The sequence below is a fragment of the Lemur catta genome, chromosome 20 (assembly GCF_020740605.2).
Source record: "Lemur catta isolate mLemCat1 chromosome 20, mLemCat1.pri, whole genome shotgun sequence".
NCBI classification, from domain to species: Eukaryota; Metazoa; Chordata; class Mammalia; order Primates; family Lemuridae; genus Lemur; species Lemur catta.
Window position 1 is genome coordinate 5571399 of NC_059147.1, and position 12838 is coordinate 5584236.

At 49.3% G+C, this 12838-nt stretch overlaps 1 protein-coding gene across 1 annotated transcript; it reads right to left on the bottom strand.

Annotated features, from left to right (window-relative positions):
- Positions 1–761: 761 nt before the first annotated feature.
- On the bottom strand, positions 762–3906 carry CBLN1 (cerebellin 1 precursor). The gene is made up of 3 exons (XM_045533118.1): positions 3306–3906; positions 3050–3169; positions 762–1806 (listed from the first exon to the last, which is right to left on the bottom strand). The coding sequence occupies exons 1-3, from the start codon at positions 3567–3569 to the stop codon at positions 1609–1611; spliced, it is 582 nt and encodes a 193-aa protein (XP_045389074.1). The 5' UTR covers positions 3570–3906; the 3' UTR covers positions 762–1608.
- Positions 3907–12838: the final 8932 nt, after the last annotated feature.

Consider the following 12838-nt stretch of genomic DNA (forward strand, 5'->3'; position numbering starts at 1 on the left):
AGGCCAGGAAAAAGCCTCTAAATGGGATCAGAACTGCCAGGCCCCACCACCCCAGCCGAGCAGCTCCGGCCTGGCGCCCCTGGCCGCCCACTCGCTTTCGGGCTCCCCCAACCTCCCCGCTGCCGAAGTGACTGGGTCAGCCTTCCAGACTTAAAACGAAGTCGTTTATTTCAATTTTGCTTTCACATTATGTTCCGATACAATCAAAACTCCTAGACGAACCTCTTGAATAACAAAAGTCCTGCGAATGAGCACAGTCACACGTCCTGGGCGCCGGGTAATTCCGAGGGTGGATTCCGGATTCAGAGGTGTTGGTATAAAACATACTGTTTCGGGAACTGCGGAGCAGATGAGGGTTGGGGACATCCAGGGACAGAAAGAATGGGGAGACCGCCGCTCCAAGCAAGTTGGTTCCGATCCTCGAACTGTGATTATTCCTGATGCATTTGGAAAACCAAAAAACTCAGACTTCACTCCCAGGCCAGCGGCCACGCCTGGCCTAGCAAAATATCCGCCAAATTTCTTATATTTGTGCCAAAGCAGTGAGCACAGGCGAATGCACGGCTGGCCCTAGGCCTGGCGCAGGAAGAAGTGCAGGGCTGGCTTTTCAAGAAAGCCTTTGCCCGGCCCCAGCCTTTCTCTGGTTGTGTTCTCACAAGTCTCCTGCCCCTCTGAACCTCAACCTTTGGGCCTTTGGCAACCCGGGTCCCCAACCTTGCAGCTGGGGGAGATTCGGAGTTTAGGAAGCTGTTTCAGAAAAATAAAAGTCCCACTTTGACTTTATTGGATTAAAGCAAAATTAAATCTTGGCTATTCACAGGTATGTTACAGAGGACAAGGAAGCGTCCGGAAGAATCTCCTTGGCATTTGGAGGAGCCACAGAGCACGAGGGCATTGACAAGCATCAGAACATCAAGCAGCCTTAGATTTCACGATCACTCCGAATAGGACATAGAAATACGGAAATACAACCAGTTTCCACTGGGAAGAGTTCTTCATATACAAATGATATATATTTATATATTTTTTTAAACCAGTCACCACTAAGGTGAGTCCTTTCTTGGCTAGCAAGCAGCCCAGGATACAAAGTATCTTCAGCTAATTAACTTGAGCAGTGTTTTAAGAAGAGCAATACTTGCCAAATTAAAAGTAACTCCCCCATCCAAAAAAAGAAAATTTACCCCCTCTCCAAATTAAAGGGGGACATATGAGATTTCAGTAGGTAGGATTCAGAGGGGAAAGGGAGAAAGATTTCACGTTATATAGTGAAATACAAAGTTTCTTTTAAATAAATTGCAGGGAATATGGACGTGGGAGTGCGAAACAATGACAAGGCAGTCTCTTTCTTGATTACTGCAACTGGGATGGGGGAGGCGAGTTTATTTTTGGAAATGGGAGTGCGCAGAGCTAAGCGGAATTTGCTTCCCCTAACAAGGAAACGGACAAAGTTGCCCGACCGCCGGCGCGCACCTTTTCACCCGGATACAGCTAGAGAACATACAGGAAGTTTCAAGTCGTGCTGCTTTCTTGCCCTCTTAATTTCGGCCCCTTTCTCACTCCCCCTGCTGCCTTCGCCCTCTCCCTGCCTCCTTTCGGGCTAGGAGGCGGTCAGAGGGGGAACACGAGGAATCCGGAGAAGGTCGAGTACTTCCAGCCCCCCATCAAGTTCCCCCGCTCCAGCTTGAGGTATGCGCGGTCGCCTTTCTCCATTTGGATCAGGACTCCGTTGCTGGCGGCCTCCCGGGTCACGTCCTGGTCACCAGCGAAGGCTGAAATCACCGGCCACCCGTTTAACATGAGGCTCACCTGAGAAAGAGAAAGGCCGCTTCAGAGGCGCTACCCAGGCGGCTCGGACGCGGCGGCGGCGCGACCTCCGCCGCTCGGCTAACAGCCGCAAAGGCTGGGGGGCACTGGGCCACACGGGAGGGTAGAGAAGGGCTTTGCAGCTCAGGGTCCAGCGGCGGCGAAAGACCGCACATCTGGGTGAGAGGAAGTCTGCCCCTAAAAGGGGAGTTTCCCTCATTCCGCTTTCTCAGATGAGCGCGCTGAGCGAATCTCTGCTGTCATCCAATTTAATAAACCCATAGGTGGCTCTAGCGCCCTGAGACCTTCGACCTCTCTCCTGCTTCCCCTAGCCTCAAAAAGAAACTCCGGCAACTCGGCTCCCGGCGCTTCCACGAAAACAAAAACAAACAAGAAACCCCTGGCCCCTCCCAGTGGAGTCAGTGGAGAAGCCCCGCACCGCTTTCAGCTGGTTAGAAATCTCGCACCGCTGCACTCTGCGCTTCGTCTCCAAACCACCGGCCAATTCCGCCCGAGATCGAGCTGCGCCCGCCACCGCCCGGTTTTGCCCTTGCGGTGGCATCGTCAGCCAGGGCCAGGCGCCCTCCGCCTCTTTCTGAGCCCAAAGGAAACGTGGACATCTTCGGGGACCTGGAGCTCTGGCGAGCACTAGCTGGGACATGGCTGGAGCCAGGAGGGAGTGGCACTACGCCCCCTCCTCTCTCCATCCCTCACCCGCTGGGGCTCAGAACTGCTAGTTAAAAAACCCAGAGTCGGTCCCTAAAGGGAGGCCTCGGGGCAGGTGGGGGTTGGAGGTCAACAGTGATTTGTCCGTGGTGCTGAAGACAAGCACACAAGCCGCTTCGCAGGCTCCTGAGCGGGAGCGAGGGGTCGGCGGTACTGTCGGAAGCGCTGAAAGCGGGGATCGCGGGAAGCTTCCAGAAGCGGCAGCTGTCTGTGGTGCTAACAGCCGCCGTTACAGGAAGTCCCTAGAGCCCGCAGGAAATCTGGGGAACCTCTTCGGAGGGGCTCAGAAAGGAGAGGCAAAAAACTCTGTCTCCAGGAATGGGGATGGGTCCCCAGAGCCGGCGACAGGGAGAGGACAGGACAGTCCAAGCCCCAGAACTGTGAAGCCCGTCATCTGTTCCTCCACGCAGCCCTGAGCACATACAGCTGCCACTTGTCTCCCACCTCCTCACAGCCCGCCCCCACCCCCGTGGCCAGCAGCCCTACAGGGGTCGGGTCCTGGCCCCAGGCGGCGGCTGACCTGGATGGTCTGTCTGTTGTAGACCTTGACCACGTGGAAGTTAAAACTGTAGATCCCTTTACGCGGGGCGATGAAAGTGCTGCGCTCGGAATCAAAGTTGCTGCCGATGTTCACTAGCACCTACAACGAGAAGGGAGCGGAGGGGAGGAGACAGGAGCCAGGCTCGGACTGCCGCCCCGCGCCTCCGCACGGCCCTTGGAGAGCATGGGGCTCGGCCTTCCACCGACCCCCCACGGTCCAATGTGCATGCACTCACCTGGTCGAAGTAGATGATCATAGTGCGGTTACTCATCTCGGACGGCTCGTGGTTGGTGCTCCTGATGGCAGAGAAAGCCACCTTGGCGCTGCCGGAGCGCACAGAGATGCCCAGGGCTGTGCCCGTGGGGTCGGACGCGGGGTTGGAGTCGCACACCACCAGGCACTTGCCCTCCAGCACAATGGGCTCCGTCTCGTTCTGCCCGCGGGCCGGGCCCGCCAGCCACGCGGCCCCCAGCAGCAGCAGCTCCACGGCGCCCAGCATCGCGCAGCCGGCGCCCCCCGCCCCCCGCCCGGGGCTGCTCGCGCCGGCCGCCCCCCGCCCAGTCCCGCGCCGCAGCCCCTTCCTCGGCTCCGCGCAAAGCTCTGCCAATGCCTCCCGGCCTCTGCTGCCTGCTCACACTCGGGACAAGCGTCCCCCCGCTGCGCTCCCGGAGCCCTGCCCGGGCCTCAGGGGTGCCGCGGCTGCCCAGCTGCACTTGGATGCATAGCCGCTGCCGCTGCTGCCCGCCGCCGCCGTCGCCTGCCCGCAGCCGCCGCCGCCGCCGCCGCCGCCGCTCTGAATTATTGATGCGGCCGCGCTGCAGCCCGAGCGGGCGGAGAGCGCGCGCCGGGCACAAAGGCGCGGACCGCAGGCTGGCCCCGCCCTGCTGCCCGCCCGCGGCCCCGCCCCACCGTCTGAGGCTCCGCCCCCCAGCCAATCCTGGCACGCCGCGCTCCCTGCCCAACCAATGGCGGCGCTGTCCGCGCGCGGCCACCTGACCCCGCGCGCCGTTGTTATTAGGCGCGGCGAGCCGGGCGGCGCGCGGCGGCGGGGTTGGGCCTTGGCCGGAGCCGACTGGGAGCGAGGGCGGGGAGCGCGCGCCCGTGCCCGCGCCCGCCAGGCCGCCGCGGCCGCTGGCTCTGTTGCCTCCTGCCTAGGGCCCCGGTCCTGTTCGCGCCCTGGACCTTGCCGCCGCGTCCGTCGCCGGCCCTCAGGTAGGAGGCGGCGCGCGCCAGGCCGGGCAGCACCAGCCGCGCGGGTGGGAGGGAGGGAGCGCCCCCCGGCGGGCGCGGGCGAACCTGGCGCGGGCGCGGAGGAGCCGGCGGGGCCGGCGGGCGCGGGGCGCGTGCGTGTGCGGCGGGGCGGGGCCGGCGCACGTGGCGCCGCGGGGCGTGGGCTCGGCCGGGACTCGGGCAGCGACTCCGTGCGGGGCCGGTCGTCTCCGCGATCGGCTCCCAGCTGCGGCCGCGAGGAGGGAGCCCGGCCCCCGGCTCTCGGCCGCCACGCGCAGCGGCCGCGGGGGTTGGTCAGAGCTCGCTCGTCCCCTTATGCATTTGCTCCCTTACTGGGGTCGACCCTTGAACCCGTGCAAGTACCCGGTACTGCCGGGCGCGGGGCTGCGGTGACGAGCGAAACTGGCGCGGCCGGCCTTCATGCCACTCGGTGTGCAGCACGCGGGGCGGCGACAAGCGCCGTGGCATCGCGCGCAGGCTCGTCTACCTGTTTCTCTTTTACATTTAAAATTTATATTTTGCATCCATGCTTTTTATTTACTGTGCACCTTTGTGGCACGCTTTATCCTCGCGTAAGTGTGGACACTGCGATGGTATGGGCGACTTTTCGAGGGTAATTTTGACCCTAAGTGAATTTTCGCCCCATGCGTAGAATTGGAGCTGCACACACAGACACACACCCACACACGCAGTCACACGTGAAAGTAAAAACACACTTTCGCTGAGTGTCAGGGAGAGGAGAGCGCGGAGGCGGTGAGGGAGGGCGCGCTCCGGCCTGGGCGCGCGAGGCCGAGACCTGCCGGGCGCGCGGGCAGCTAACCGGGCGCCGGAAGGCGCGTGATCTGTCCGCTGCGGACCCCCGGCGGAGCCAGGTCGGGAGGCTGCCTGCGGGCTCCTGGCCTTCTGGTCACCGCTGGGGACCTCGAACCGGGCGTGCTCAGCCAAGCCAGGGCAGAATCGCCGTGGCGGCGGCGCAAGCCTCCAGGACCGTTGGGGCTCCGGCTGACCGCACCGCGCCTTGGCTTCGGGCTCGCCGCTGCGGGTCTGCGGCCACCTAGGCTCCGCTGTCCCTACACGGGGAACAGGCCCTGGAATCGCCACAGCCACGCCTTTCCGCCTCTAGGTCTCCTTTGTTTCTTTGAGACTTACAGCTGTTTAAAGACTCTCCTGGAGGGGTAACCCCATCACGGACCCACACCTCTGTTCTGAGACCCTCGAGGGTCACTGGGTGGGCCAGGAGAAAGGGCAGGGACAGGGGAGGGGGGAAGAGACAGCAATTTTGCTTTAAATTAAAATGACATGAAAATATTTTTTCAATTCAGATGTTTCAGAGACATCCCCAGAAAGCGTCGCCAGCCGCGATTACACCTAATGTGAGAGCATGAACTAATTTCAGAGGTGAGACTGAATAATGAGACCTCATCCAGGGTAGCGGCCAAGACTGACAGTTCTTCTGGGTGGAGGGGACCTGGAGGAACACCCTTATAGAACCAACCCCATGCTTGCAGTGCCGGGTACATTGCCAGTCATTCCACAAATATTTACCAAGCGCCTCCTGAGTGCCTGTCAGGCTGCGTTCAAGAGCAAGGGACTGGGGGACAGGGGAGCCTGTTTTCATGGCACTCACAAGCAGGACTGCGGTTACCCGGAGGAGATGGTGGCCATCCTCTTCCTCTTCTCTTCCCAGTGCGCTCTGTTGGGCAGTGCCCACGCCTGAACTGCCCTGGGTATGCCCTGGGCATGCCAGTGATTCTCCATCTTGTATTTCCAGTCTCAGCCGCTTTGATGTAAGCCCTGTCATTCTAAGGGCTTGCTGGACCTCTGCTTATATATCCTGCGTGTGTGTTTATCTGACTCAAACTTTGTCTCCCTCCCTGCCTCCCAAACTAAGCCCCTTCCTTCTTTCCCTATCCCAATGACATCAGCTGCACCCATCGAGATGTAAGAACTCTAGGGACCCTCACGTCTAACCTGACTCCATCTGTGTCCTGTTGTTTGAGTCATTCTCATAAGTCTGCCTATTTGGGGCTTATCATCTCTGGTCCAAGGTACTGCAAAAGCCTCCCAATTTGCCCTCCAGGGATTAGTGAAGGATCGTCTCCTGGCTCTGCTATACGCTGTTTGTTCTTTCATTTGGTGATATCTGTTCAGTACCCTGAGATAGGTAACCTCCAGTTCTCTCCCTTGTAGGTGAGACTTCAGATCAATTACTCCTCTGAATGTCAATTTAATGTTTAATAGATATGTGCTTTTGTGAACTGTGAGGATTAAATGAGATCAGGACTATGAGGAGGGAAATCTGCTGGAAACCATATGATAGCCTCTTACAAAGTACTACCGACGTAGTCCTAGCAAGAAAAAGAGAGTACTTTCCTCTTCAATATTTGCAGCAAAAGTTCCAGGTGTATTTTTATACTGGTGATTGGAGTCACTTTCCCCTCTCTGAATGTAGAGAATAGACTGTTTGGATGATCAGGCTGGGATTCAGGTACCTTCCTCTGGAAAGGGGTTTGGTGTTAGCTCCACGTGGTCTAGAATAGAGAGGCTCTCTGAAAGAAAATCAGGGCAAGCGTACTGGGCAGGCGGAAACAGACGTTTACTTCATACACACACAGAATGGTGATAAAGACTGATGCTGTCGTCCGTCAGAACAATAGATGTGCGTTTGTCATGGTGCTTTTCAGTCTTCAAGGTCTCAGCTAAACATGAAGTCAGATTCTATCCAACATGATGTTATTTGAGATTCAGCTTTGAAGTGTAAATGCAACTCAAGTAGTAGAACCAGATAAGTATAAATAAATAATTGAAACATTCTATTCTAAAATATTTCTTTGGCAATATTCTGTTGAAATTGATTTTTATCTTTTCATTTTTTTTTGCTTTGTAGAAAGATGAGCATTTCATTTCTTTGTGGACAGGTACCTAAAATTTCTCATTATTCATCAATTAAAGAAAACAAATGAAAATTTGAGAGAGATAGTCTGAAAAATAAAAAGGATTGAGTTAGGTCATTTCTGAAATGCAAGACTGTAGAGTTTAACTTGTTAAGGCTTTTCAGGTGTTGAAATATTAGTAAAGCATTATAAAACCATTTCTCTGAGGCTTTTAAAGTAATGTAGAGATTTAGGAAACTGCAAGGTTGCAAATAGTAAATTTGTACTGTTATTGTTTTATACTTTACCTGCTGGTTTAAATGTGGCCTTGTATTCTGGTGAAGTCAAAGGTTTATTTCACCTCACTGCACTCTGAATTTCCCACCACGGTGCATTTTGAGAAATGGATGTAATGGCAATCTTGATAGATACTATATTCATGGCAACTCTGCCTACCCTCCACCCTCCACCCCACACCATGGAAAGAAACCAACCCTCTACTATTGGAATGAGAGAGCATTTTCAGGAAAAGGGGAATATTTTCTCACAGGATATGAAACAAATTCATCCTTTTATTAAATAAAAATGGATTCTCTAATGTTTATACATATCAAACAGGATTTCATCTCCTTTAGTCTTGGTTCAAAGGCCCAGACAGTCCCATTCCCTAGTATTTAGTCCATTTGCTCATAAAGCAAAAGAGAAAAGCTGCTTTGTTCTGAAGAGTGTTAAATTTAGGATTTCAAGAGTCAAGGTCATTTCAAGTTAATGCATGGATCTAGACTATAAAATACAGGAATGATTCTAAGGTGTACAAAGGATGAAATAATATTTTAACTTTCACCAAAACCTGTCTTCCTGGATCTGTCTTTTTTTTTTCTTTTTTTGCCTATTCTGATTCATTTTAAATGCAACATTTTTGCTGTTTAAGTTTAAAAAGTTACATTTCAAAATCAACTTTGTAATTGGACATTTTTATTAAATGTAGGAAAATGCAAGATTATGTTTTAATGAAGGCCAGGTTTGTTGGTAACATTTTTATTCTTTTTTTAAAAAAGAATTTGATCTTTAAAAAAAAGAAAGAATACGTTTCAAATGTCTTTAGCTGTTATGTTAATTCCAAATTACACATTTTCTTAGGCTGTGTTTGGAAGGGGAGAGTATATATCTTCTAAGTTAAGAGATGGTGGCACCATTTTTAAAACAATGCCTTAAATCCGCTGTGGTATGTGCTGGTAGGAATTTAGTATGAAGCTGTTATTGAAGTAGATGACATTAAGGTCAAAGGAAAAAAAAACAGAAAATAATGTAATCCTACAGAGCTGCTCTTGAGAGAAAAACCACATAGGTAACATCAAACAGTAGTTGGAATTTTTCCAAGAAGTAATTATCTGTGTGCTGTTTGTGGTGGTTGATTATGGGGACAAACCAAGGTTTAGCCAATTCAGCAAACATTTATGGAGTCTTGTAATGTGCAAGATGCTGTTTTAGGGCCTGTGCCTACTGCAAAGATGAACCACACTTGACGCCTGCCCTCCAGGTCTTCGTTTTAGCAGGCATCAGAGATGCGCACCTAAAGAACCTCCGTTTAAGACTCTTTCGGTTCTGCTAAGAAGACTTCTTCAAAGTGATAGCTTTGATTATTCTTTATATTTGTTTACATTTCTCTTATAATCAGGAGATATGTAAAACTTACATATACATACAAAATTAATATATTAGAGAACATTCAAACAAGAATTTCAGGCATGTACTTCAAATGCATTTGGCATTTATCAGAGAAATGGTTGTGTTGTCATCATCTGTGGGTGACTGGACTAACATTTGGGACAATTTATCACTAATTGCAGTAGGGATCTTAGGGGAATTTCCTGGAACTCGTATTCATTGACAATTGTATAAAGACGTCCCACAGCTCAGAGAGCTCTCAGGATGGGGCCTTGGAGAGAAGTCTGCCAACTGCAGGACATGTTGAACCACAAACTTCTCTGTCATCAGGAAGAAAATGAAAGAATGAATTTAAATGGAGTTTGAAGAGAGGGAACAGCAGGGGAAATGGGAGAGGCTTTTGTTTTTTCTTTTTTTAAAAAAATTCCTTAAGTGGAAAAATCCCCAAGCGCTATTTTCTAGGAGACTTAGGAATTAGGTCAGAGGCGCACGCCTGGCCTTTCCACTCAGGCCAGGCCTTGGTGACAGGTGCAGGGATGACGAGGCTTGCTAAGGTGTGTGCTCCCGCGTCACGGAGCCCATCTCTGCTCTCCCCTGCCCTCTTCCTGCCCCTGGAAGCTGACCCCCACCAACTGGCTTCTGGTTGGGTTTGGCCAGTGCAGGGTGCCAGCGGGGGGCAGAGAGAGGGAGGAGGGCGAGGTTAGGATACTTCTTCCTGCTCTCTCTCTGCTTCAGTGCAGGCAGTGTGAAGAATGACACGGAAGTCCCTGGCAGTGGGTTCCCCCTTTCAGGATTGTGCCTCCTGCCCAGCGGCCCCTTCTCTCCTCGGCTCCAGCCCGCACTCCGGTGACACTCCCCACCTTCCCACCTTCCCACCTTCCCATCCTGGCCTGAGGGTGGGACCTGTGCCAGTCTGGGGGCTCTCAGCACCGCTTGTGGATCCCCCACCCTGCCAACACCTCTGTAGGGTGTCCCTTCCTTGAAATCTCTCCATTTGAACTATCTGAATTCAGTTCTGTTTCCTCCTGGCATCTCGGCTATACCCTGTATCAGCACAAACTCTTGCTTCACTTTCAGAACCACGAGACATGAGACATTCTGTCCTGTTGTGGAAGCATGAGTTGTTTGACCATTGGCTGCATCAGAGAAAAATCATTAAGAATGAAACCCTTATTTATTACAAATTCAGACTAGCTGCCTGACATTACCACAAACAAAACTATTCATCATGTTTTATAACAAAAATTAACTACTGATAAGTGTAATTATGTAGTTTTCAGAAAATTAAAGTGAAAATATTAAAAGAAATATTTCTTAACATAGCAAATACTAAATCTCCAAGCAAATTTTATTCTATATCTTACAGTACAAGAATATGTTAATATCTTGAGACATAAGGTGTTATTTTATCAACTCATAAAGCTATTTGAGTTTTTATAATATGAAAACCTTACTAAAATGTGTTTTATTGTGGGGAAGCATGACAGTTACTGCTATTCAATATTTTAAGCCTGTAAACTTTTATTTGTTGCATGTTGTCAACAAATAAGGATTTTATTGTTATTGCATAAAATAGGTGATGTTTTGGATTTTAAAATAACAGGTTGAAAGTATGCCATAATAAGGTATATTTCAGTGTACAGATACTTATGAGGGATTCTTCTAGTCATCCGTTTACTGTAACTGTCTGTTTCATCCCACTGCCTAGTTCTTACCAGCACAGTATTAGAGGCTGGTTAGGGAACATAAAACAATTAGAAAGTAATCTTTGAGAAGTGAGCTACCCATAAATGCCAATGAAAGCTGGCATAGGTCCAGTGAAAATATCTGTTTAATCCTAGTGTTCACTGGTCTGGAAGGACAGGCGGAGTGAATCCCTACTTCCTCTGGTGGTTGTGGTAATATACTGCATACTGTAACGGTTTCAAGTAATCATGGACACACTGAAATCTATCTATGGCTTTGCCACCATGTGATAAAATTTCATGAGTATTTCTGACCTCAAATATTATGAAATTGATGCCAATATTTAATGCACCAACAATATCAAAATGATAGGATATTACTGAGGTGAAATTTCTGTGGCTTTTTTTATTTTAAATTTTTTATTTTTATTATTGTGGGTCCATGGTATTAATAGTTTATATTTATAAGGTGCATGAGATGCTGTGATACAGGCATGCAAAGTGTATTAGTCAAATCAGGGTCACTGGTAAATCCATCATCGCAAGCATTTATTCTTTCTTTGTGTTAGGAGCATTCCAGTTCCTCTCTCTTAGTTATTTTAAGTTATACCATAGCTACCTGAGCAGGTATAGGCCTAAAAAAAAATTCAAATATACCATAACTTATTGCTGACTGTAGTCGCTTTGCTGTACTATGAAACATTGTTCATTCTATCTATCTAACTATATTTTTGCATCTGTTAACCATCCTCCTTTATCTTCCCCTCCCACTACCCTTTCCATCCCCTGGTAACCATCATTCTGCTGTCTATCTCCATGAGATCAGTTGTTTTAATATTTAGTTTCCACATATCAGTGAGAACATGCAAGATTTGTCTTTCTGTGTTTAGCTTATTTCACTTAACGTAATGTTCTCCAGTTCCATCCATGTTGTCACAAATGGTAGGATTTCATTCTTCTTTATGGCTAAATAATATTCCACTGTGTATATGTACTATATTTTCTTTATCCATTCATCTACTGTGGACACTTAGGTTGATTCCAAATCTTAGCTATTGTGAATAGTGCTGCAGTAAGCATAGGAATGCAGGTCTCTTTTCAACATACTGATTTCCTTTCTTTTGGATATATACCCAGCAGTGGGATTGCTAGGTCATATGGTAGTTCTGTTTTTAGTTTAGTTTAGTTTAGTTTTTTGAGGAGCCTTCAGATTCTTCTCCATAGTGGTTGCAGTAATTTACATTCCCAACAGTGTATGAGGATTCCCTTTTCTCCACATCCTCACCAGCATTTGTTATGGCCTGCCTTTTTGATAAAAGCCATTTTAACTGGGGTGAGATGATATGTCATTGTGGCTTTGGTTTGCATTTCTCTGATAACTAATGATGTTGAACATGTTTTCATATACCTATTGGCCATTTTTCTATCTTCAAGAGATGTCTATTCAGAACTTTTGCCTATGTTTTAATCAGATTATTTGGTTTCTTTCCTATTGAGTTGTTGGAGCTTCTTGTATGTTCTAGTCATTAACCCCTTGTCAGATGAGTATTAATAGTTTGCAAATGTTTTCTCCCACTCTATTGGTTGTCTCTTTGCTTTGTTGGTTCTATAGCCTTTTTAGATAAAGACCAGAATTTTGGAGCACCTTGAACCTTAACCATTGATCTTTAGTTTTATTGAGTCAGCTGCCCACATTTTATAGACTGGGGCCCAGGAAGGATAAGTTCCTCTGAGACAGTGCATACAACACAGTGGTTCTTATGTAGTGACTCCAAAACCAGAATGCAAGGAAAGGCTAAAATCCCATTTCAGTGCTCATTAGGCAGGGTAAGCTTTGATAAGTTGTGTAACCTCTGTGCGTAGTTTCCTCATTTGCAATGTCAGAATATTAATAAGTAGTTACCTTAAAGGCTGATTGTAAGGATTCGATGAGATAATCCATATGATTAGGCTTCACCTGTCATTTTCTGCCCAATACATGAGTACAGCTATCCTCCTTCTCAGGTACCCGGTAGCAGGAGTGCCGGAATTAGAATCCCACTCTGCCCTGTGCTTGCTCCGGGATCATCTCGAGGCCAGGTGAGTCGGCTCTTTGCCAGTGGCTTTTCTTCTCCTGCTGTGCAAGTCCAGACACTAATGTCTTGCTTTGAGTTATGTAGATATAGTCCACTGAAAGTCCTCATCCCCAAATTCAAAACAAAGACTATTTGTGTACCTCAGTAACAATGTATACACGGTTGGCACAGTTTCACAAACGCATCGTATGTTCCTTTTTTCTATATTTATTGAACAAATGTATGCGTGATACCTAT